Here is a 26,022-nt window from a genome sequence, read left to right on the forward strand (position 1 = left end):
TTGGCTGTTATCACGTGGGAATGCGGAGATGGTAACGGAAAAGGCCTGAGGGCCAGAGCTGACTGTGAATGAACTTTGTTCCATTTTTCTTAGAACCAAAGGGTCAGAATGGAGGCTTAAATAGCAAGGTCAGGCTGATGACCAGTACAGACATGCTCCCCCCACCAAAGGGAATCAATACCATGTAGTGCCATTAAAGGCTGCCGAAGTCTTTGGATACTGTGAGGCCTACTGACAACTGGATAACAGAGGATAAACAAACACATGATATAACCCTCAAGAACACACATCATACACCAATGCACAAACCAAAAACACTGTCTCTCTCTCTCTCATTCCCTGTCTCACACACATGCTAACTTACGGTCATCTGTATATGTACAACCCACCATCACAATGGTAACCCACACTCCCAGCCTCACACCTCCAAAGGTGTATACACACATGAATATATATATACACCGACCATCATACCAGGCTGGCTGCTGTTCCACTCCTCACTTTCTAGGGTGCTAGTGGTGGGTTGTCCCTCTAGATCCTTTCCTTCTTCTTGCTTCTCCTGTGGAAAGCAAGCCAGATGCCAGTTTCCTGTCCTCATGGGTTGGTGTGAAGCCCTAGCCTCTCTTCCTGGCCCCTGCCTAGCTCTCTGGTCACATGCATATTCTGCCCCAAACAGGTGCATACCAGCAGGAACACAGCTCTGGCAGACAAACCCTTACCACGTGGGCACAGATTCACATAAGCACACACCCCCTAGTTACATAGCCTGACAGCAACTCTCCTCATTCCCGGGTGGGGAAACTGAGAACACAGATACCTGCCCTGTGCCAATTTTACCTTCCCAGTGGAAATTTCATGTCCTGTCCCTTCCAGCTTCTCTGCAACTAGAGCCCTGTGCTCCCTGGCCTCTGGCTCAGAGATGGGGCTCCAATGATGAAGCTTTCCACCTGCCTGCATATCTACTTGGTTACTGGTTCATGTTAATGTAAATTAGCCTGCCACTAGACTGAGATGGGAGCTCTAGACAAACAGGAGAGTGGTTTATTTTCTTCGCTCCAACCAAGTACAGGATATGACTCAAGATGGGACCCCAAAATGTGATGAGTGAGTCCTTCTGTGTCTTCTTTAGCCCAATACCCATGAGCTGGATTAATGGAGGGGATAGTGAGAACTGAGGTATAGCCTCTAGCCTCCCTCTTCCCTCCCCACTGCCCTCTTCCTACCATGGCCTCTGGCTCTGACTCCTCCTCAGATGGGCTCTGATATTCCCTGTGCTTCCTCTTCTTCATGGGTTTGAGGAGCTCAGAAGTGCTGGTGCAGTTGTTCTGGCCTGAGGAGTTCTCCACTATGACTGACCTGAGGGAGGGGCAGCCTGAGGGAAAGAATCACCCACTCTGCACCACCCACCCCCTCTCCTAAGCCCTGAACGGGCGTGGGGCCTTGGGGCCCAAAGGCACAGAAGTAGAGGTGAATTCCCTTCCCCTTACCGCTCCTGGAACAGCTGGGGGCATCCATCATTGGAGGAACCAGGATCTGGACCAGAGCCTTGCTGAGGCCCACATGCCTGGCATTGGCAGGTGCCATCATCCTCTGGCGGGTCCTGAGGGGTATCTTCTGGAGGGTCCTGGGGGAGGTCCTCTGCGGGGGGGCCAAAGGGGCCTCAGGCCTCCCACCCATCACTTCCATACTCAGGCCCCGCCCACCTGGGAGCCCACGCTTGGCCTCCACCTCGGTCCCCCCCACCTTGGGTTCCTCTACTGGACAGCCCTGCCTACACCCCCCACCCCCGCGCCGGCTCACAGCCTTCTGGGCCTCAAGACTATCCTGCGGGCGCGGGCACACCTGCAGGGACCCGGGCCACTCCCATTCGGGCCACGCCCCTCGCCTTGGCTCCTCAAGGAGTTCAGGCCTCCCCCCAACTCCCGCAGGGGCCCAGCTCCGGGCCTGGGGCTCCTACCCGGCTGTTGGGGGCCCGCATCGCCACCTCCCGCCGGGGCCTCGCCATCTTCGTACTCGGCCACGCCTTCCCGCCTCAGCTCGGGGCTTGGGGGCTGCTCCGCTCCCACCATGTCCGGCCGTGCGTACTCGCTTATCCGGAACTGGAGAGCGAGAGGGTCAGAGGACCACGATTCCTGTACTGGCCCTTGACCCACCTCTAGTCAGCATGGTCCCCCTCCCACCTCCTCACTGCAAGCCTCTCCCCCAGGACCCATTCCCCATAAGACACGCCCCTGGGACCCCCCAAATATCTGGTCTTGGCAGCGCTGCACTCCAAGCCACGCCCCCAGAGTCCCTCACTCCAAGCCCCGCCCTCAGAATCCTCCCTCTCGGCCAGCTTCCCCACCTTCCGCCTCAGGCCCCGCCTCCGGGACCGCAGGCCCCTCCCCGCAGCGGCGGCTCGCTGGACTCCGCCAATCCCCACAGACACTGACCCTCAGGCCACTCCCAGAAGGCGGGGCCGCGGCCTCGGTCCACTCCAGGAGCCTCACAGTGCTGGCGCTGGAGCTGGCCGCCGGCCCAGCGCTTAACTGCGGCAGAACGGTGGCCGTGACAGGTACGCTGCCGGTCACTCGCTCCGGCGTGCCCACATGGATCGGTTCCCGCGGAAAGCAGGACACATCCAGGGCACTGCTGGGCAGACCAAGGGTGGCCGAGCTGGCTGCGAACAGATACACGGACGCGATACAGGTGAGCCTGGTGGCCCTGTCCCAGTCCTGCCATGCATGTGTGTAGGCAGGTGAAAAGTATCATCTCCTCCCCAGGACCCACACCTGCCTGGGCAGGTATGTGGACGCTTCTCTTCCCGACCCCTGGCTTGGCCCACCTGGAATGATAAAGGCAGTAGCAGGCAGGTGAGAGCCGGAACCTGGGCTGTCTCTGGCCACCAGGTGCATGCTGACCTCCCCCGTGGAGGGCCCCTTCAGTGTCCTCAGCATCTCCATTTCAGTATGCCCCTCCATCCTGGTAGGCCTACGAATGGGACATAGCCCCCAAAGAGATCAGGGAGGTGGGGAGCCTCCTTGAGGAGGAGCTGCCCACCCACAGAGAAGAGCCTCAGCTCTGAGGCGGGTACAGTGTTTTAAGAGCCCAGCATCAAGTTTGACTCCTGGCTCTATCCAGGTCACCCAGGTGAGGGCTCTGGTCAGGCCCTGCACCTCCCCCAGTCTCTGTAAGATGGGCATGTGTGAGGGTGCTTTCTAAACTGATGTGCACACTTTAGGGAGTCTCAGGGAGTGTGTCCCAGGCCAAGGATCTCAGCCCAGGCCAAGTCCAAACTCCCATCTTTCTCAATCTCCAGCTCCACCCCCAGCAGAATCACTCCCTTCTCCCTCTGGGGATTCAGAACACTTAAGTACCAGATTCTCCTTCACTCAGACACATTCATTCTCCTGGGGGGTCATCTTTCCTGACTGTGTTCTTTTATGACCCCTGCCCACCACTCCCTCCAATCCCAAGCACAGAGTGGGCACTCAGATATCTGCTGAACAAATGCGTGCATCTGAGGAGCAAAGAGGTAATGTATGAGAACACAGTCAGTGCATGATTTTGCTTTAATACAGCAGGGGCTGTAGAGACATTTAAAAAAGAGTTAGTTGAACTGGTAAATATATGGGAAAAAAAGACCTAGTGATATAACAAATATGCTTAATACCTATCATTTACTTAACTCCTAAAATATGTCAGCCATTGTCCTAGATGCCCTCCCAGCACTGTCCAGTAGAATTTCCTGTGATGATGGAAATGTCCTATACTTATACTGTCCAACACAGTAGCCACTAGCCACATGAGGCTACTCAGCACTCGAAATGTGGCTAAGGTGACTGAAGAACTGAATTTTAAATTTCATTTAATTTTACTTAAATTTAAGTAGGTACAGTGGCTGGCCATAGCTATTTTTTAGCACAGAACAACTTTATACATTCTAACTGGCCTGTCTGCTCCACCTCTAAAACACATCTCAAAGTCTGACCACTTCTTCGCATCTGCATCGCCACTGTGCTAGTCTGAACCACTATCAGCCCCCTTGGACTTCTGAAATTGCCTGCTAATCCATCTCCTTGCTTCCTCTCCAGCCCTGGCTACAGTTTCTTCTCCAGTAAGAGAAATCTTTAACAGTGTAAACCAAATCACATAATTTCCCTATTAAAATTCCCCAAGGACTCTCGGTTGCCCTGAGAATAAAATCAAAGTGCTTTACGCTATAGAATCTGACCTCTGCCTTCCTCTCTGACCTCATCCTCCACCAACCTTCACCTTGTTCTCTACCCTCGACAGACTCTGGTTTCCTTCTATTGCTTGATAAACGTTCTCACCTCAGAGCCTTTGCCCTTGCTGTTCCTTCTGCCTGGAATGCTCTTCCCCAAGCTCTCTGGCCGCCTCCTTCCCCTTCAGCAGGCCTCAGCTCAGCGGTCACCTCCCCAGAGGAGGTCTTTCCTGATTACGCAGTTTAAAGAAGCACACCTCTCACCATGTTGATTTCCTTTATATCCATCCTTGTAACCAATAATGACCTTTATTTATTTATTTGTGTTTGATCAGTCATCCCCACATAAATGTTAAGTTCCAGAAGGGAAAGACTTTACCTGTCCTGGCCATTGCTATATCCCTAACACTTAGAATAGTCTCTGGAACACAGTAGGTACTGTGTTGGATTTCAGTAATTTGAACTTGGTAATAAAAAGCAGTATAGGGAATTCCCTGGTGGTCCAGTGGTTAGGACTTGGCACTTCCACTACTGAGGGGCCGTGTTCAGTCCCTGCTTGGGGAACTAAGATCCTGCAAGCTGCGTGGTGCAGCCAAAAAAAAAAAAAAGCAGCAGTGTATGAATAAGTGATATTTGGTTGGTTGCTTTAAGGTGTTAGCAGGGCTTGACAATGGCTTCTGGCATACAGGTTAAAGGAAAGAACATAGATGTAGGCTTAAGACAGAGTTAAGTCACTTTGAATCTCAGCTCCCCCTCTTAGTGCCTGTGATTCTGAGTAAGTAGCTTATCTTCCCTGGGCCTCAGTTTCCTCATGTGTAAAATGAAGAGGGTAAGGGTATCTATCTTGAAGGGCTCTGATGAAGATTAAGTGGAAAACGTGTAAAGTCTTGATACCAGCAGGCCTTCAACAAATACCAATTCTCCCCTTTAACAGAAAAACTGAGGATCTTGGTAGCGACAGTAACAAGTAAGCTACTTGCTGGCAAAATCAGCCTGCAATGGTTGCTGGTTTTCCCACCCTTCATTCCTCCCTCCGGCTGTTCTTGTGCGTTGATTTATCTTCCAGCTTTTCCTCCCTAAAATACAGAGTACATCCTATGTAGTATATAGAGAGTGTATACTCAGGTAGGCAAAGGCTTAGACATATAACCTGATTAATTAAGGCAACATTCAAACCAAGGTTTGTTCTCCCCGCTTATCTCCCCCCTTTAAAAAATTTTTAAAATAGCATTCCCTGAATTTCAATTCCAATTATTTTGCTTTGCACAGCTGACATAGTTGTACCATTTTAAGTTCTTTTAAATAGAGTTAATCTTTTTATTCAAAAATATTGGCAGTCATTAGGAGTGAATGTGGTTACTCCTGAAAGAATTACGTTCTTTCTGAAAGCCTATCATATATTTCAGGTCTATCAAGGGAGGGTGATTGAGAGAACTGCCCTTCTGTTCAGGTTTCTGCCCTTTTTCCAGCAGACATTGGAGGGCCAACTAGATATCAGCATCCTTCTGTGCCCTGAGAGTAGTCTCATACAAGAGAAAGTGCTCTCATGAAGCCTATATTCTAGAAACAAGGGATGAAGTTGTGGCTGGAGATACAAACTTCAAAGCCATCCTGTACAGATGGCAGGGAAAAATCATAGAACTGAGTGTAAAGAAAAAGGTGGGAGCCTTGGAGCTCATCAAAATTTATAGGTTGAGAAGAGGAAGAAGATCTAGCCAAAGAATGAGAAGGAGCCTGCAATGAGATGAAAGGGCATCCAGAAGCATCTGGGCTTCTGGAGGGATTTCTGGAAGAAAGTTTTCTAGGAAGTGGGACTGCTCAATGGTGTTAAATGCCACTGACAGATCAAGTCAGATGAGAGCTGAGTGCTGAGCATCTTAGCAATAAGGAGATCACCAGAAATCTTGACAAGCACATTTCAGAGGTGCTATGGACACAAAAACCTGATCAGAGTGGGTTCTAGAGAGAGATCATCAATTAGTTCAATATTTATTGAACATCTACTATGTGCCAGGCAATGTTCTAGGCAATGCAGATTTGTAGAGAACAAAACAGACAAAGACCTCTATTATGGAGCCTGCATGCTAGTGAGGAAACTGACAGTAAGAATTGGTCATTGTAGAGGGATGGGAGAAAAGAAAGTGGAAACAAGAGGACTAACAACTCTTTCAAGGAGCTGTGATATGACAGAGAACATGGATGTGGGGGATGGTATTTGGAGAGTGATGAGTTCTCAAGAAAGGGGTGTTTTCTGTTTTGCTTTTTTAAAAAAAATTTTATTTGGGGACCTCCCTGGTGGCACAGTGGTTAAGAATCCGCCTGCCCCTATAGGGGACACGGGTTCAATCCCTGGTCCGGGCAGATCCCACATGCCTCGGAGCAACTAAGCCTGTGCGTCACAGCTACTGAGCCCGAGTGCTGCAACTACTGAAGCCCGAGTGCCTAGAGTCCATGCTCCACAACAAGAGAAGCCACCACAATAAGAAGCCCACGTACTGCAACAAAGAGTAGCCCCTACTCGCTGCAACTAGAGAAAAGCTGTGTGCAGCAACGAAGACCCAATGCAGCCAAAAGTAAATAAATAAAATGAATAAATAAATTATTTAATTAAAAACCAACTGTGTCTGTGTTTTTCCCTAGCTAGACCATTAACTTTTCTGAGACCTGGAACTACCTTCTCTGTGATTTGAATTCACTTCTCCTCTATCACTACCACCCCCCAAATTTGCAGGTCACACAGAATTTTCATAAGCTTTGTCCCACTGGGTCCACCTAGCAATACAACCAGTCTGACACAGCTCCCAGGCCTGAGCCAGATGCCAGGAAGCCATCCACTTCCCCGCTGCAGCCTGGTCACACCTTCAGAACACCACTTCTGGATATCCCTGGTGGTAAAGAATCCACCTACCAATGCAGGGAACACGGGTTTGATCCCTAGTCTGGGAAGATACCACATGCCGTGGAGCAACTAAGCCTGAGTGCCACAACTACTGAGCCTGCACTCTAGAGCCCGTGCTCTGCAACAAGAGAAGCCACCACAATGAGAAGCCCACAAACCCCAAAGAAGAGTAGCCCCCATTCACAACTAGAGAAAAGCCTGCCAGCAGCAACGAAGACTCAACACAGCCAATAAATAAATCAACAAATATTAAAAAAAACGAAAGAACACCACTTCTGTGGCCACTGCACATGCTGATCCTCTGCTTGGTACCTTTCCATGTCTCATGTGTCTAGAAAGTTCCTGATCATCCTTCAAGATCCAGCTTGAGTGATGCCTCTTCTCTGAAAGGTGCAGAATCCACCCCCCCAAACTTCATCGCTCCCTCTACTGTCCTCTCCGCCACAATCTAACTATGCATTAACTTGTCTGTCTTCCTACAAGACAGAACACAGCACCGAAGAGCCTGATCCAGAGCCTGCACCCACAAATACTGAATGAATGAATGAGAGATGGGAGTAAAGAGTGATCAATAACATAAGAAGAAACATATGTTTCTGAAATCCATAAATGGCTTAGCCATGCTTGCCTTAGGGGATAGAATGTTATTTCCTCCTTCTGTGTCACTCAGAGGCTGGAAGAGGAGAGGATAGAGTGAGAGGTCCCAGCTACTGTGAAGGTTGTCACTGGCAGCCCTCAGCTGTCAGCGCCTCTCTGAATTGCCCTCAGCCAGGGGAAGCAAGTGCCCTCTCCGAGAAGCAGCCATCTGCCCACTAGTTGATACTGGGTATAAAGGCCCCGCCTCTGCCTCAATTTGGGACATCTCTGCAGGGCCATCTCCTCTCCAGAACTTCCCTTGGGTGGGGTGGAGGCCTCTGTTAAGACTATATCAGCGGGGACTTCCCTTGTGGTCCAGTGGGTAAGACTCTGCACTCCCAATGCAGTGGTCCCTGGTCGGGGAACCAGATCCCGCATGGAAGCCGCAACTAAGACCTGGCGCGGCCTAAATAAATAAATAAATATTTTAAAAAGCAGTTCAGCTTCTTCCTCCACCCAACCAACCTGCTGTCTTCACTCCGCTACAGGTGATATTCCCAAGGGCACCCCGATAAACCTACACTCAAACCTCCATCTCAGACTCTGTTTCCAGGGAACCTAACCTAAAACAACCGTTGGTTCCCTAACCCAGGTTGGTGTCTGGCACATCGGAGATGCTCAATAAATATTTATTGAGTGAACGTGTCCGTGTTTATTTTCTCTTGGTCTGTCTGCCAAGGTTTCCCTCACCCCGTGCCCGTCAAGGCCTCGCATACAACAGACGCTCAATAAATGCCCTCGCTCTAGGTGTTGGGGGTGGGGAGCTATCGCCCCAGACAGATACACCCAACACACACTCCGAGCCCCACCGATACTGAGCGCCGCAAACTTGGGGCCTCGGCCCCGCCCCCCCGCTGCAGCTGCGGCCGGCACGCGGGAGGGACGGATGCGGGCTCCAGGGTCGCGATCGCCGCCGCCTCCCGAGTCCTCCCGGGACTAGTGTAGACGGCATCGGGCGGGGCAGTCACTTATCCGCCAGCCCCGCAGAACGGTTACTTTTTAAAACGCCAAAATGGCGGAATTCTTTTTATTCTTTCCCCTTATGGCAAAATAATTCAATTTTCCGTGATAAAAAATCGGAAATTAACGGTAGGAAAGAGAAAGTTTGCCAAATGACCCATTTCCTAAGAAAACAAAAACCCCGCCCTCTACACCCTCTCTTCTATTAATGAACAACTCTGAATTGATTGCAGGTCTCTGAGAACCAAGCCGCCTCCCTCCCCACCCTCCGCATCGCCGCCAGCAGCAGCACGGCGGACGCGCTCGCCTTGCTCTCGAGCCCCGCACCCGCCCAGACCCCCCTTGCGCTCCGGCTCCCCGAACCTCCTCCCGGTCCCGTGCACCCCGCCGGAGGCGCTCGGCAGGAGCAACACCCCGGGGGCCGCAGACCCGAGCACTCGCCTTGCTGGGCGGGGCGGGGCGGGGCCGGGCGGCGCGGCGCCCCGCACCCCGGGGTCCCTACCTGCAAGGCCCGCGTGCGGCCGCCCGGCGCCGAGCTGTGGTCCGAGCCCCGCGCGGCGCGCGCCTGCGCGCACAGGGGGGCGGGCCCGCCTCCCCGCAGCACGCGGGGCGCAGACCGCGCGCAGAACGGGTTTGGGGGGCGCCGGCCGGGGGCCCTCTTGCCCAGCCCGGGCTGCGTGGGCCTAACTTCCTCTAGCCCCGGGGTCGGATGGCCGAGCTGGCGAGGCGGGTCGAGATTCTCCCTGTCCCCCACGCCCTGTCTCAGCTAGAAGCGCGCAGCGCGGCGCGGGGACCACGGAGCCGGAAGAGAGCCCCGTGGGCCCCTGAGCTGAGTGGTCAGTGACAGAAGACGAGGCTGCACTCCCGCACGCACTCCGGCCGGGTGGCTGCGCCGTCCAACGCCTTCCCACAGCGCCTGCTCCTCACCTGAGGAAGGGGAGCCAAGGAACGTCAGAAAACCGCCTCGCGGCGGGTGAAGGGCCGTGTGACCAGAGGAAAGGCGGCCTCCGTGAGGTGCGGGTTCCGATCCTGACCCTGATGGCCTAAAGGGCGGCAGCAGCCGCGCCTGCGTTTGGATAACCCCATTGCCATTGGCTGCTGCTGTGACCTGGGGCACATCGCTTTATCCTCCTGGTCCGCCATTTCTCCATTTGTAAAGACTATCACCTACTTCACGGCATAGGGTTTTTGTGTTTGGTTTGGTTTGTTTTGTTTTGAATAATGTGTTCCTGTGGTGGTGTTGCCTTGGGCAAATCACTGCCTTTCTGTCCTTCGATGTCCTTGGTTGATCTTACTAGTCAAATCTCCCTGTTATTGGTTCTTGTAGCACAAAATACCTTTCTTAAACGTCTGGCAGCTGTAACTTCACATAGATTTGTATAATTGGACAGGTTAAGAGACTGCAAGCTCTGAGAGGGAAGGAAATACACTAGTTTGTGTATCCCTAGCACCTAGCACAGAGCTGGACACTGAGTGGGTGCTCAATAAGTGTTGACTAATGGTGCATGCAGATGAAAGCAGGGCAACTCTTGGTAGTCAGAACTGTGCCCCACTCCCACACCAGTGATTTAATCTAATCTAATCTCTTATTTGACAAAAAAGGATACTGAGGTCCATCTGGCCTAAGGTCATGGCCACAGGTCAGACCTCCAGGCTCCTTCCAGTGCAGATGAGAAAAGGGTTCCTAATTAATTGTAGGCAAATTCCCCCAATTTTTGGGATCATCAGGTTTAAATTTATGCGGACTTTATTCTGGTTGCTACACCAACGCATTACATGTGTTCTTCCTTGCTGCAGTGTCAATTTTTAATCACAACTCATATTATTGGCAACAGGATTGCATCAGTTGAGGATGCTGGTTGCCATAACAATGGAAGTCTCTTTATATACACCAACATACACACCATCCACTCATTTTCTCCGTTTCTACCTGGACTGTGCTTGTTCTAGATTCCAAAAGGTTTATTTTAGATATTCAGAAGATTGAAAGAAAGTGACAGAACTACACAAACATTTAGCTTCTCAGTAAGGAATGCATCTTTTAGACTAGTGGAAGCTGAGCTAGCAGGATGCAGGAATAAACAATGAATGCAAGTGTGAGTAGCTGATATATTTTTCCTGCTTGTTAATAGTATTTTGGTGGGCTTGCTTGCTTGAACACCTTCAGGGATGGAGGGCTCCTCCCAAGTGGATGTGTTTGGGGAAGGTTCTGCTTTTAATATAGCCAGAGTGCTCCGATGGTCCAGTCTGACCTCAGGAGAAAGTGATGAAGTCCAATTCTTCTCTCAAGTGACAGCCCCCTCTTCTATAATAGCCCCCAGTGTCTTCTCTAAGTTAACCCCTACCCAAGAGTGGATCCCCAGTTTTTTGAAATGATGAATAGAAGCACAGAGAACACTATTGTTTGTAAGTAGCCCACACCTTTCTGTTACTACAGTTTAATTCACCATTGGGGTAGTCCATGTTATTGTAGGGAAATCATCAGGATGTGCCCTTTTTGTAACTGGGAAAACACTTCTGGTTCCAGTGGTATGGCATGTTTTGCTAATAGGGAGCACTTTGTAGCACAGACACCCCAAAATCCTGGATAAAATAGTACAAGAAAGGAAAGAAGGAAGCAGGCAAGACAAGAAGGAGAGTAAATTCATGGCTGAACTTGCAAGGGGAAATCGGCAGGAGTCAGAAACAAAGATAGAAAGAGGGACTTCCCCGGTGGCACAATAGTTAAGAATCCGCTTGCCAATGCAGGGGACACAGGTTTGAGCCCTGATCCGGGAGGATCCCATATGCTGCAGAGCAACTAAGCCCATGTGCCACAACTACTGAGCCCGCACTCTAGAGCCCACACATCTAGAAGCTCATGCTCCACAAGAGAAGCCACTGCAATGAGAAGCCCATGCAACTGCATTGAAGAGTAGCCCCCACTCTCCAAAACTAAAGCCCCCATGCAGCAACTGAGAGCCAACACAGCCAATAAATAAAATTAATTAAAAAAAGGCGGAAACAGAGCAGGCAGGGGGTGGCCTGATGTCTGTCTTGTCCTGGAGGTGGTTGTTGGATAGGGATTTGGGTTTCATCACACACATAATGATGAGAGATGGGATCTTGGGCCCATGTGGTACTGGGAGTTGAAACTGAATTCCCTGTATAAAGACTGGACACCCTCGACCACTAGACTATATACCTTGGGGTCCCATGCTGGAAAAGGCAGGGGAGGTGCAAGTTTTCAAATATGATTAGCTTCAGGTCCTGCTTTCCCCCATGGACATAGGTGTATGGGTGTGTTTTCCAAAGCATCAGAGACTGACAAAATTTATATTTGGCTTTGGGAATTGAAGCTGAAGCTACTGATCCAGGAACCACACTTCCAGAACCACTGTTCTAGGTTTATTCACTCATAGGGAATGCAGGGGACAGGAGAACATGCTAAGGGGTGCCATGAGAATGTAACCAGCAAAATCAAGACGAGGAAACTTACTCAACAGTGACCATCAACAAATACACTGCAAAACCCAAACCCAAAATTGAACTATCTTCAGCTGAAGCATCCAGGATTTCCTTCAAAATTATCTACATTCTATAAAGTGGACAAGCCTATAGATGTTGTTAAAGCTGGATGAATACACAAGAGGTCCATCATACTATTCTTTAAAAAAAATGTTTACTTGCTTATTTACTTATGGCTGCATTGGGTCTTTGTTGCTGTGTGTGGGCTTTCTCTAGTTGTGACGAGTGGGGGCTACTCTTCGTTGCAGTGTGCAAGCTTCTCATTGCAGTGCCTTCTCTTGTTGTGGAGCACAGGCTCTAGGCGTGTGGGCTTCAGTAGTTGCAGCACTCAGGCTCAGGAGTTGTGGCACATGGGCTTAGTTGCTCTGTGGCATGTGGGATCCTCCCAGACCAGGGATCAAATCCATGTCCCCTGCATTGACAGGTGGTTTCTTAACCACTGTGCCACCAGGGAAGTCCCCATCACACTATTCTCTAGCTGATGTTTAAACTTTTGCATAAAAGCAACACCAATATGTTTAAATAGTACACGCAAGGGTGTCCATGAATGACTGAAGGAGTAGTGACACTAATACTTGGGCACCATATTCGGCAACTCTGCTTTGCCTTTTTTCTCAACTGGCTAGAACACTAGGGTTTGACTAATTACAGAATTAAAAAACAAAACAAAATAAAACTTTATCTTTGGCTGTGCTGCTCAACTTGCGGGATCTTAGTTCCCCCACCAGGGATTGAACCCTGGCCCCTGGCAGTGAAAGCCTGGAGTCTTAACCACTGGACTGCCAGGGAATTCCCTGGAATGTTTTATAATAAAGGCATCTACTACTTAACAAGTGACTGTGCCAAATGCTTTGATAATAGCATTCGCTGCCTACAGTATTAGAAGACACTGTTTTACAGTTGAGAACACAGCTTGCTTTCTACTGCATATTCCTCTCATCTATGTAAAAGTTACCACCAGCTCCTTTTGGCCCTTGGCCAGGGGAAACACTGTCCAGCTTTCCAAATAATGGAGTACAAACTGATGCCATCACAGCTCTCCCTTCAGCAACTTTTCTCAAGACTCCAAAATGATTCCTTCCTCTCCTGAAAACCAAACACCCCGTCGTCTTCTCATCTGACCTTTAAAACACTCTACCCCCAACAGAAAGCACCTCCTTATAGTAGAATGCCAATGAACAGAACTTTGAAAATCAGCAACAAATGTTAATAGTGGCTGACAGCTTCACAGGAACTGGGTATTTAATAGGCTGCAGTTATCTCCCACAAATTATTGATTATAAAGGGAAAAAGCGACTTTATAAGCAACTCGGGTTATTACTACACTGTGCTTATGATGCACCCGAGGACAGTCTTATTCTTGTGCTATTTCTGACAAAAATGCAATCATGAGGAGACATCAGACAAACCCAAACTGAGAAAACGTCTACAAAATAATCATCCTTTACTCTTCAAAAATGGCAAGGTCAAGAAAGGCCAAGGACCTGTTTCAGTTTAAAGGAGACTAAATAAAATCATGACAACAAAATGCAGCAAATGATCCCTGGGCCGATGGAAAAAAAATTATAAAGGACACTATTAGACAACTGACAAAACAGAAATACTGAATGAGACAAGATTATATCAAAGGGAATTTCCTGGTTTTGATAGGTAGACACTATAGTTATGAGAACGTCCCTGGAAAGCAAAATTTTAGGGATAAAACAGAAAGATGTCTTTAACTGTTTTTAGATGGTTCAGGAAAAAAAGTGTAAATGAAACGAAATATTATTGGTGAATGGCAGAGTATATAATTTTTTGTACTACATTGCAAGTCTTTCCTAAGTTTGAAATTTTACCAAAATTTAACTATAGAAGCAGCTTGCTCATTCATGTTTCTTCAGTGTTTTTCACTAAGAGGATTTGAGTATCTGAAATAGGTACTGTCCTAACACTTTAGGGCTGTTAGGAACTGAACCAGGATTTAAATCCTGCCTGTTAACAAATTTCCACACAAACACCATGCCTTCCTCAGTAATGATCTCAAAAATGGGTGCAAGCTTCTGGATGTTAATAGTAAATAACTTACATGTAGTTTCTTAGTGTAAGGTATAACACTTAAGTATCAAGTTCGTAAAACTCAGATGAGCTGTGATCAAGCCACCTGGGAAACATTAACGTTTTCAGATTTGCATCCCCAGAAAAATGCATAAGAAACTAGCTTCCTCCAAGGGGTCAAGGATAGATTTTACTGTTTATTACCCTTTTGTATTTATCTTCTGATTTTTGAACCATGGTTCCTTTCTACTCACTTTCATCACTTTATTAGTAAGTTACTATGCTGGGGGCCCATTAGTCAAGTTGCTATAAGACAGCCAGGCAAATCTAAACAAGTTATTTAGGATCTAGAAGACCAATTACACAACTGTATCTACTCATCCTTTTAGTGAATGGAAGCATACATGGTGTTAGGGACACAAAGATTATCTTGCACATCATTTAGGGAATTTCCTGGTGGTCCAGTGGTTAGGACTCCTCGCTTTCACTGCCAAGGGTGCAGGTTCAATCCCTGGCTGGGGAACTAAGATCCCACAAGGTTGGCCAAAAAAACAAATAAAAAATTGTATGTAAACTGGTAATTACTAGGTGCTAAATTGTGGAAGAGTTCTAAAATATGTACTTTTGCTTTATGAATGAGTATTAAATGTTGTTACATAAACTAAAAGACTACTTCCAAAGTAAAAAAAGTTGGCACTAAAAAAAATTTCTCATACTCATAAATCCATTCCATACCAGTCCACCATTTAAAGAGTAGCAGATCTCTGTACCAGTCTATTTTAAGTAAAAGCAAGTTGCAGAACATACTCATGGTATGAAAAGCTTATTGAAGTGCACAGGAATTATGACTGGAGAAGTCTGGGCAAATACACTGTTAGAAGCAGCTACCTTAGTAAGTGGACTCTAGAAAGAGACTTTATATTCCAACTATATACTACTTCTGTAATTAAAAATTAAACCAGAACTTAAAACATTCCACTTCCACAAGACTGAAATTGTGTACAACCACAAAAACTGGATGAAGTTAGAAAACAGTGCTTCCTGAAAGCAAGGTAAATAAAAGTGAAATCAGGTTGAGGACCTGGGGAAAGATGGACTGATCTTCCTAGTTTACCTGAGTAATGGTCACAGAAAACGTTCAAACTGCTACAAGATAAAATTGGTAAATTTTGTGTGAAAACTAAAGCAGGGCAATACAGGACTTAGTATGTTTAGTCCTTCGTAACAGCATAGTTACTTACTATGGTACTGTGCTAAGTACTTCTCATGTATTAACCTTTCATCTTCACGACCGAGGAGTCATCCCTACCATTTTGTGGATGACACTGAAGCACGAAGGTTAACAACTTGCCTCAGATAAACCATCTACTATGCTGAGCCTAACCTGTTTTCTGAGGAGCTGAAACAAGACCTTTCCTCATACTCAAGTCAGGAATGAAACTTGCCAATGGCAACTCCAATTCAAAAGACCATTTGCCAAATATTCAGCACTAAGTGGGAATACACAATAAACTCAGAACAAGCCTTTCCCTCAGTGAACATTTTATTGAGGCAATAAAGCACAAAACAGGTTAACAAAGTGGGAGAAGATATCAAGAGAAAAAATGGTAACAACACAGAAGTGGAACGTTAAGTCACAGGAGCAGGAAGGACTGGAACTGGCCATAAAGGCACTATGGCATGTTAACACACTATCAGGTAAAAGAAAGGGGGATCCAGAGACCATTCACTTCTATTTTGCTGTCTGCCAGCTTAATACTCCATCTAGCCACAGATGAATATGTGGCAAGTTGTAGAGACTCAGATTCTACTTAAAAGTTAGCAAGGAACTAAACATTTTATTAGTCAACTCTGTTCTCAAATGGGCCAGTGTTACAAATACGTGGTTTAACATGTCCAATGATGTAGGTCCACACATGTGGACTAGGAACAAGAATTTTAATAAGTTGGTCTTTGCTATTAAATTCTTATGGGTACAGGCATTTACCTATATAATTAGCCACCTGGGGTGGGGGTGGGGGCATCTAACAATGTAGACAAACCTGCCTATTACCATGTGATGTAATATCAACACAAGAAAGCCCAATTGAAGGATGCTGCAAACTTTTAGAAAGCCAAATTTCACACTGTAGTATTCCCCTCTCCTTCATTTTAAAAGGCTGTGGTTTTAAAAGCTTTTGTTCTTTCCCTGAAAACAAGAGAACTTTGGTCAAAGCCAATTCTGAAAAGTAACTTGTCCTTAAACACAATTTGAAAGGCAGTGGAGGCTTGCCTCCTCATGTAAGAGTCATAACTTTTGTTCTTTCAAACAGGCAAAACAATGAACTTATTATATAACTACAGATGCCAGTTTCTTCTCTCAAAATCTATAAGTTTATACTGGAAGAAGACCCAAACAAACCATATTTCTTATGATCATCTAAAAAAAAAATCAAAAGCATTAAAGAGAATAAAGTCATGGAAGAAGCATCAACCTTATGGCCCACTATGCTCCTAAGATTAGGCTCTAATATTTCCTAACAGGAAGCCCAGAAATTGCTTAAAACAAGTCTTTTTACATGAGCAAACACTCCCAGTTAGTGTCATTTTGACATGGAGATCTTTATTTGACTCAATCTTTTTCACAGTGTCATTTTATTAGGTTTGCCTTCTGGATTACCTGAACCTACAAACTCTAGATTATGATGCTTTCTAGTCACACCTGCCGCACAATGAGCAGTACCCATGACAGCACTACCCAGCCCTTGACACCTTAAATAGTGACAGCTCCCAGGAAGATGTTAAAGCTGAGTCAAATAACCTACATCTTGATTTCAGACTATGATTAACAAGGGCTTTTAAATGAAACTACCTTATTTAAAGAATGTGAACAAAGATAAGGTAATTCACTTCTCAAAATGCAATTTCAGCTAACTAGGCTTATAGATGTATCGACTAATTGGTAACCCAGTAACTCCCACAAATTTGCAGTGTTATAATTCGGTTTCCACAGTATTCACTACACTTCATGATGAAGTTTGAAAAGTTTAGGGTTTAACCTGTTCAAATCCTTTCCCAGCCAACCACATAGTTTTACAAGGATGCTCTAAGCAATTATTACAGAACCCCACTAACTACAAAGGGGACTGATTGTTAGGTGGAATTGTACCTTAATCGACAACTGATTTACCAAGCGATCTGTTAAGTGCCTGTTAAATATTAAAGATCTTCCAGTAGAAAATGCAGTATTTGATTTTCCATCCTGAATAACACACCAAATTTCTCATCAAAAAAAGATTACTTCCATTTTTGCATAACAAACATTAAAAACCATGGAACCTTACTCTAACAAAACACTAATTACATTGACCACTTCCAGAAAGTGGGATTACCAGGCTAGGTGAGATCCCAAGTATTAGAACTATTTTTTGAAGAGTCCAATCAATTTACATTTGAAAAAGGTTTCATTATTTAAAAAATCTATTAATTTAGGCAAAATTGTATAATAGATCAACTACAAAATCTTTTATTTGTAACTTAACCTGTTTAAGGGGCCAACATGACTTTGGCAAATTTGATTAACAGCACAAAATAATGTTATCCAAATTGAAATAATTTATTGCTGGTCTGAGACGTGCCTTGTTTTACACTCTAGTAGAATTTACACTGTTTCCACAGATAAGATTATCAATATTTAAAGGAATTTAAGAGTGACCTATTCAATAAGGCAAACATCTTGGTAGCAAACTTTTATTGAAATCTTACATAACTCAAGCTTTATAAAAAGCCAACATAATTGAAAATTGGGTTCTCTCTCTAAAGCCTTAAGTATTCAAAGCCTGAAACGGTTAATTTAAAATTAAGCAAACAAATATAATAACAAAAACCCTGCAGCAGATCCTGCTGAAATACTTAAAAAAAAAAAAATCTAAATGAGCTTAATCTTTACAAAAGTTATTTTAGCTCAAAAGCTATAAAATCAAAGTTATCTTAATTCTACAAAGAAGGGAGAGGATCTTTGACTTCATGCCATTTCTTTAGAACCTCATCTTTTTCATCAAATTTGGCTATAAATCCAATTTTCTTGTGTCCCTGTTTTTGGGAAGTTCTTCTTGCAGAAGAGGCCAAGTACAAACGTGGAAGAGTAACTGCCTAAGCAAGTAGGAAAGTGTTCCGTAATAGTGTGCAAAGAATGTAGAGTTCTGGGTTAATCTCTGGAACTCGATCTGGATCGTGACCTTGACTTTGAATGAGATCTAGAACGGGATCTTGAAGCCCTTTTTGGTGGAGGGGACACAGAACGGGCCTTTACGGGTGGAGCAGGTACGGGTGAATTGGAACGAGACCGGCTCCTTGATCTAGATTTTGACTTTATGTCACCTTTTCCATTTTCTTTGGGGGAACGAGATCGAGAACGAGACCTGCTTCGAGATTTCTCATACTCATCTTTCGACCTGCTCCGAGAGCGCGAACGGGAGCCCCGATCAGACTTGGGTTTAGATTTGCTTTTTGATCTAGATTTCCTGCCTTTTGAACGAGAACGTGATCGACCTTTGCTCCGTGACCTGGATCTAGACAAGAAAAGCCAGATTTTTTTCAGTACCTTGCCAGAACACACAAGTACTCTATAAAGTATGTTATTCAGAAAAACACTCAAAAGAGACATTTACCGGGAGCGACTTTTTGAGACACTTCGAGATCTACTGCGGCTGCTCCTACGACTCCTACTTCGTGACCTTCTTCTAGATCGTGACCTGTAACAAGAAATGTGATAATAAATTCCATTTCAAGACTTCTTGCCATGAATGTTTGTATAATTTACAAAAAGTAGACAAACCACCACTAACAAAAACAAAAACTTCCTTAATTGCTCACTACAAATTAAATCCACTATCAAAACATCTGAAAAAGAATCCAATGATGCAACAAAGGAAACTAAGAACTGACCTAATTTCAATTAAGCAGAAATCAAAATACTGGTGGTGTCTGAATTTTCCTTTGTTCGTGGCAAATACTGTTTCCTCCCCTCTTCATATCCTTCAATAAGTTACCTTGATCTACTTCCAGAATAAGACCGCCTATGGCTTGTTCGCGGTTTATCTTCAATGAGTCTAATATTTCGCCCATTGATTTCGGTACCATCCAGCTTATCCAAAGCACGCTTCATGTCAGAGTAGGAGCGAAACTCAATGACGCCTTCATTTGTGCGTTCTTTGTGAGCATCCGCATAGGTTACTTCACCTGCTTGTCTCATGAAATCCTAAAAGAGCAACACTAGTCAGATCCAAAACCCTATACATAAAAGATCTATGTGCTATATTTGATTTTCAGAAACAAAAGAGCAGCACAAGAGCCTACTTTTTAAACATTAGTCTTAGCTTTTTTAAATTCCAAATTATAGCACTCACCTTTAAATCTTGCCAACTGCAACGACTAGAAAGATTTTCTACAATAAGCCTGAATTCTGTGCGTACGGGTGGTCCATATTTGTCTCTGCCAGAGGTTCTCCGACTGCTGTATCCACCTCCACCACCTTTATCACATGAAGAGAACAATTAGGTGCTTTGTAATGATAGGGTTGCATAATGTTTTTGAAAGTTAGTACAAACATATCAACTTTTATTTACTGGAGTAGGACTTTGCTATTATACTGCTATACCTTCGATACAGTTGTGATTTGCCATAAATTAAATTAAGGGCAAGTCAAATAGACTAAATCCAACTAAACTTCTCCTACATTCTGTTAGAGAGTGACTGCTCCTTTATTCAATTTACCTCGCTAAGTTTTATTTTACAGAACATTGTAAAATATAAAACTTAACTGATTACATGCATTTCTACATTTTACAAAAATGTTTACTAGTTACACTAAGTACTTACATCACAGTGTGAGGTTTTTGGTGGTGGTTTGGCCACAAAACACGCAAGGTAACAGTCACCTAGTTCAGATTAACCAGTTTTGTCTAACCCTTGGAATCCTCACCATCACCCTGCGTCTAATGGCAAAAGGCTGCTGTCGTCATGGCTTCCGGTAAGGTCAGCCAAAGGGTCATAGGGCAAGGGTCACACAATGTATGGAAAAGCCAAGGCCAATCAGGAAAGGCAGTCATCTTAGCCTCAGTGGACACAGCCTCAGCCCCATTGGTCACTTTCAAATTGAAACATCAAGGACTTGTTAAAAAGTTTGAATTCAACATGCAACAATTTCAACATCAAACATTTAACATAATCAAAAATCCCCCCACCTCCTCCCAATAACATGCCCCAACTAGTTCAAATAGAGCATAAAGCTCATTTAGATCTACTCTGTGGTATAACACCACATTACTTCTAAACTATTTTCTTTGGCCCCCGCCAATGTTAATAACGCTAAAATCTACGCTTAAAACCCCACCCCGTTTCCCCGCCCCCACCTCCACCCCAGCCTGTCCCCAAACTTCTATGCTAAGCCATTCACATTCTCAGCTAACGCACTGACAGGTAAGTAAGGGGGATACAACGAATACAGCCACCCCTCACTTCCTCCGCAGGCAGAGCCCACGCCAGTGCTGCAGGGGCCCAGCACGTCTCCCCCTCCCAACTTAGCAACCCCGCCCCCAAACCCCGGCTAGGCAAAACCCCCCACCCAAGCCCCGCGCTCCGGCGTCCCGTGTCTGTCCCGGGCAGGCGTGAAGGCTGTGGGCCCCGGCGACAGCCGAGTCAAACGACCCCGGCCGCCGCGCCTGCCCGGCAGGGAGGCCCCACCCCGCCCCCCCTAAGCCTGCCCCCGCCCCACGGGGTCCCAAGGACGCGGAGCGCGCGGGGGTGGGACTCACTGCGGCTTCCGTAGCTGTAGCCGTCGCGATCGCGGCGCGGGCCCCGGGCGTGCTCCACGATCACGCGCTCGCCGCAGAGCTCTTTGCCGTTCAGCTCGTAAACGGCGTCGTCGGCGTCGCGGGAGTCCTCAAACTCCACGAAGCCGTACCTGGGGGGCGGCGCGAGGGCCGGAGACCGGCGGGCGTCGTTAGGCCGGGGGCGCGCACGCGCGCGGCCCCCGCTCCCCGCGCGCTCCCGCGGCCCCGCGCCGCCGCCATCTTGGCGGCCCTGCCACGCGGCGCCGCGGCCTTGGCCGTCTCCTCCCGCCGATGGGCCCTGCCGCCGCAGGCCCGGGGCGCTGCGGGCGGCCGCGGGCGCCCAGGCCCGACTCACCCATTTTTAAGGTCTATTTCGAGAAGGCGGCCATAGCCACTGAAAAAGCGCTGGATGTCCTTCTCCCGGACGTTGTAGCTCAGGCGTCCTATGTAGACGCGCGGCATATCCGTGGCGGGCGAGGGGCCCGAGGGCTGTCTCGAACTGCTGGCCGCAAGGCAGAAGCCGCGGTGCGGGTGCGGGGACGGCGAGAGCCCGGACACGCGCCTCACACCGCAGCGGCGGCCGAGTCCAGCCACACAATGGTGCGCGCGCGCCTGGGCTACGCTATAAGGGCGGGCGGCCGGGGGCGGGGCCCGGCGTGTGACGTCAGCGCGCTGCACGTACCCTCCCGCGCTTGAGCGCGGAGCGCTGGGCGCGGGGGTGACTTGCGGCTTCTGCGCCCGCCAAGTTTCGGGGAAGCAAGGTTCTGCACGCTCACCGAATTTTCTCCACACATATTTGTAAACGTCGTATTCTGTCTCCAGCCGCGGACTTGTTTTCTAATTTGTGCTAAAAAAAAAAAAAAACTAAAACCCAGGAAACTGTTCCCTCTGTGTGGGCTTTGCAGGACTTGCTGTGGGGAGGCGGGCTAGGAGAATCCGTGTTTACATTGGTTCTCGAGGCTGTCATAATAGGCCTTCGCCGTCTCTGATTGGTCCCTGGGAACGAGGCTCGCATTTTCTCCACGGGTCGCTAGGCTCACACTCGGCTGTGAGGAAGGCGCTTTCGAACGCAGCGGGTTAGGTGCCCTTTTCCACAGCACCCGAAGTCTGCGCTGCGAGGTCGTGGGGACCCAGCCGGGAGTGCACAGCCGTGCTGGCTTCTGTCCCTCTTGGTCTCACGGCTGTCCTCGTGGTCACACTTCACCGCCTCCCCGTACGTCCACCTCTCCTTTCAGGGGTCTTTCTTGGAGCGCTGGCACCTGGAGTCACCTGTAGATTGAGGTGTACATGGCAACCCCAAGCTCGCCGTCGATGTCGACAAAGGGTGCAGGGCCAAGGCCTCTGGGCCAAGAAAGTTGAGCGAGACCTGGCAGCCCTCCCACAGAGGTACGCTCATTTCCTCCCCTCCTTGGAGAGTCCGTTGTCCCAATGCGATCCCTTCCCCCGTTGGTTTGGAAGGCATCTCATCTATGTGGCAGAAACGCACATTTTGGAGTTTTTCAATAGAGTTGCCATTTACAGCTGGAGAACGAGATGAAAACCCCAGAGGAGTAAGTTTAGGTGGAGAGTAGAAGACCCTGGAGTCCTCGGAAACCTAAGTGCAGGAAAAGATGCTGGGAAGAAGTGACTAGAGAGGTGGGAAAAAGAGCTGGAGGGCATGGTGTCACACAAGCTGAGGAAAGGGCGTGCGGAGATAACCCAGGCTGTTTATGTATCTCCGTATATTCCAGCTCTTCGTGAGTGGGGCAGCCTTGATGTCCTACAGCTTCTGGTTGAAAGGGGGACATTTGTCAAAGTCTGGGCGGGGGGGTGGTCTGTCGGTTGTCACGACTGGGAGAGAGGGAGTGTTAATAACTGGCATCTGGTGGTAGAGGCTACACCATGTGTGCTTAAGTTAGGTAAATAAAATATGTAGATGGATCTTAAAATTTTGTTTCGTAAGTGTGACATATAGTAATTAGGGAAAGGAGAATTAATGGGATAACTTTTTTTTTATTCATTGAATTATCAATATTTTGAAGTTTGTTAAAATTCATTATTGGCGAGGAATTCCCTGGCGGTTGAATGGTTAGGACTCCACGCCTTCACTGCCTTAGGGCCCAGGTTCAGTCTGTAGTCGGGAAACTCAGACCCCACAAGCCACGCAAAAATTCACTGTTGGCAAGAGGTGAATCAGGAAATGCCACTCTGAACATTCCTTTTGGGAAGGTAATGGGGTGGTGCTTACTAAGATGCACACGGGGAGAGGGGGTCGCCTCCTCTCTCCTCGCACTTCATTTGTCCAAAGGGAAAATGCAGCTGACATTGTTCTGCACTCTCTCACCTCTATTTCTGGCTACTCTTTTTTTTTTTTTCCTGTGGCGGCTGTGGGATCTTAGTTCCTCGACCAGGGATGCAGCCCATGCCCCATGCAGTTGAAGTGTAGAGTCCTCACCACTGGACTGCCAGGGAAGACTTGCCCAGTGGCTACTCTTTTTTTAAAAATAAATTTATTTATTTATTGGCTGCATTGGGTCTTTGTTACTGCACACACTTGAGCTTTCTTTAGTTGTGGTGAGCAGGGGCTGCTCTTCATTGTGGTGCGCGGGCTTGTGGGCTCTTCATTGCTGTGGCTTCTCCTGTTGCCGAGCACAGGCTCTAGGCGCGTGGGCTTCAGTAGTTGCAGCACACAGGCTCAATAGTTGTGGCGCACGGGCTTAGTTGCTCAGAGGCATGTGGGATCTTCCTAGAGCAGAGATCAAACCCGTGTCCCTTGCTTTGGCAGGCGGATTCTTAACCACTGGGGCACCTAGGAAATCCACCGGTGGCTACTGTTAACAAAAAATTTGAATTGTCTAAGAGGAAACAGTCTCAAATATCATCACTGAAGGGAGTGTTAGGACATCAGCTTTCTGCTGAGTCTTGCTGATAATCTAACTCACCTCTTGATATTTTGGAAGAACAACTCGAAGGAGAAATAATGGATGTATATTGTGTGGTGGTGTTTGAAGTGTCTATAAACATGGTGGCAGATAAAGATCACTGCTCATTTGAAAGTTGTGGAGTGCCGGAGTCTCTCAGCTCTAGAGAGAGGAGCCTCAATCTGATCCAGATGGAGGAGCGTTAATAACTTCGAATCCATAATTACCCAGATTGTAAAATACAGTCTGGAGGAGGACATAGTTGTTGTGATTTTCAATCCAATAGTTCTTCTTACTTTTGGAAACCAAAAGTATTTCCCAAGCACCATGTGATTTGAAGTGATGTAAGCTGCATTCTGGTAGGCTGTCATGTTTGAAAAATTTATCATTCCAGAGGCTGTCAATTTGAATGGATTTTGGGAAAACAAGGCAACTCAAGAGGGTGGAGTGGAAGAACTGTGGCAAACTATGGGCCCAGGCTAAATGAGGCCTGCCTTAGGGTTTTGTAAATAAAGTTCTGTTGGAGCACAGCCACACCCACTTACATACCTGGTGTCTGCTCTTAAGCCACAGCAGCAGTATTGAGTAGCAGAGACTGCCTGCAAAACCTAAAATATATGTTAGTTGATTCTTCACAGAAAAAATCTGCCTACCCCTGGTCCATGTTAGAGACTTGTAAAGATGCCTGTGGTATGTTGTTAAGTGAGAAAGGCTAGTGTTAATATATATGTGATCCTATTTTTATAAACAACAACAGTCACCCCAAGCCCCAACCCTATATATGAACATATATGTGTGTAAGGGTTGGGTTTGTGGTTGTCTTTGAGCATCCGTGGCAGTGGGTCCTACCCAATAGTGTCCTGGCTAATTCTCTCCTAGCATTCCTTACTCCTTCTCCCACTTGCTTCTTACTGTGCCTTGAATGTGCCAAGCACCCACCCACCACAGGGCCTTTGCACTGACTGTCTTCCGGTATCCAGAGCTCTCTTTTCTGATGGTTTGTTCCCTCACTTCTGGTTTCTGCTCAAAATCACCTTATCACTCCTCTAACCACTCACTTTATTTTATTTTTTTCCCAGTTTTGTTGAGATAGTATTGACATATAACACATGTAAGTCTATGATGTACAATGTGATGATTCGATACATGTATATCACAAAATGATTACCACAGTAAGGTTAGTTAACACCTCCATCTCCTCACATAATAACCATTTTGGGGGGGGGGTGTGGTGATAATTTTTAAGATTTACTCTATTAACAACTATTAAGTCATTATACAGTATTGTTAATTATTAATTACAGTCACCATGCTGTATATGAAATTCCCCAGAACATATTACCTTATAGCTGGGAGTTTTGTACCTTTTGACCTACATTTCCCAATTTCTCCCATTCCCCAGCCCCTGCCAACCATGATTCTACTATGTTTCTATAAGTTTGACTTTTTTGGATTCCATGTATAAGTGAGAACATGCGGTATTTGTCTTTCTGTGTCTGACTTATTTTGCTTAGTGTAATACCCACCTATGTTGTCACAAAAGGCAGGGTTTCCTTCTTTTTTGTGGCTGAATAACATTCCTTTGTGTGTGTGGATATATCACATTCTTCACATTTTTTTTTTTTTTTTTTTTGGCCATGTGGTGCGACATGTGGGATCTTAGTTCCCCGACCAGGGATCAAATCTGTGCCCCCTGCAGTGGGAGCTTGGAGTCTTAAGCACTGGACTGCTGGAAGTCCCTCCTCACATTTTCTTTTTCCTTTTCTAAAAAAAAAGTTAATTTATTTTTAGCTGTGTTGGGTCTTTGTTGCTGCTTGCGGACCTTCTCTAGTTGTGGCGAGTGGGGGCTACTCTTTGCTGGGGTGCACAGGCTTCTCAGTGCAGTGGTTTCTCTTGTTGTCTAGCATGGGCCCTAGAGTGCATGGGCTTCGGTAGTTGCGGTGTGTGGGCTCAGTAGTTGTGACGCAAGGGCTTAGGTAGTCTGCGGCATGTGGGATCCTCCTGGACCAGGGATCGAACCTGTGTCCCTTGCATTGGCAGGTAGACTTCCAGCCCCTGCGCCACCAG

At 47.0% G+C, this 26,022-nt stretch overlaps 2 protein-coding genes across 10 annotated transcripts in view; both read right to left on the reverse strand.

Moving 5' to 3' along the window:
• L3MBTL1 (L3MBTL histone methyl-lysine binding protein 1) overlaps window positions 1-9,248 on the reverse strand; it is a 31,956-nt gene extending 22,708 nt beyond the window's left edge. For 6 of the 9 annotated variants that reach the window (XR_009048449.1, XR_009048448.1, XM_057702774.1 and 3 more), the window contains exons 1-6: window positions 2,825-3,032; window positions 2,433-2,659; window positions 1,958-2,099; window positions 1,488-1,638; window positions 1,224-1,356; window positions 475-559 (exon numbers count right to left, since the gene is read on the reverse strand). Coding sequence is in view for 7 of the 9 variants with exons in the window: in XM_057702774.1 (XP_057558757.1) it covers window positions 475-559; window positions 1,224-1,356; window positions 1,488-1,638; window positions 1,958-2,099; window positions 2,433-2,659; window positions 2,825-2,960 (874 nt within the window). In the remaining 2 variants the exon portion in view is untranslated. Of the gene's footprint in view, window positions 1-474; window positions 560-1,223; window positions 1,357-1,487; window positions 1,639-1,957; window positions 2,100-2,432; window positions 2,660-2,824; window positions 3,033-9,201 lie in introns of those variants that run through there. The other 3 variants (XM_057702770.1, XM_057702776.1, XM_057702775.1) reach the window with 2 other exon arrangements.
• An 8,569-nt stretch (window positions 9,249-17,817) lies between these two features.
• On the reverse strand, window positions 17,818-21,659 carry SRSF6 (serine and arginine rich splicing factor 6). Its single transcript, XM_057702619.1, has 6 exons — window positions 21,411-21,659; window positions 21,038-21,186; window positions 19,631-19,755; window positions 19,274-19,482; window positions 18,893-18,976; window positions 17,818-18,793 (listed from the first exon to the last, which is right to left on the reverse strand). Exons 1-6 carry the CDS (start codon window positions 21,515-21,517, stop codon window positions 18,430-18,432), a joined length of 1,038 nt encoding a protein of 345 aa, XP_057558602.1. The 5' UTR covers window positions 21,518-21,659; the 3' UTR covers window positions 17,818-18,429.
• Between the last annotated feature and the right edge of the window lie 4,363 nt (window positions 21,660-26,022).

This window comes from Hippopotamus amphibius, chromosome 12 (genome assembly GCF_030028045.1).
Source record: "Hippopotamus amphibius kiboko isolate mHipAmp2 chromosome 12, mHipAmp2.hap2, whole genome shotgun sequence".
NCBI lineage: Eukaryota > Metazoa > Chordata > Mammalia > Artiodactyla > Hippopotamidae > Hippopotamus > Hippopotamus amphibius.

What these genes read in the sequence shown, in the direction of transcription:
- SRSF6 (XM_057702619.1), bottom strand. Translation starts at nt 21,517, where the DNA reads ATGCCGCGCGTCTACATAGGACGCCTGAGCTACAACGTCCGGGAGAAG. An exon ending in CTACAGCTACGGAAGCCGCA is followed by an intron (nt 19,756 to 21,037) that starts GTGAGTCCCACC and finishes CATGTGATAAAG; the next exon opens with GTGGTGGAGGTGGATACAGC. An exon ending in GCAGTTGGCAAGATTTAAAG is followed by an intron (nt 19,483 to 19,630) that starts GTGAGTGCTATA and finishes TTGCTCTTTTAG; the next exon opens with GATTTCATGAGACAAGCAGG.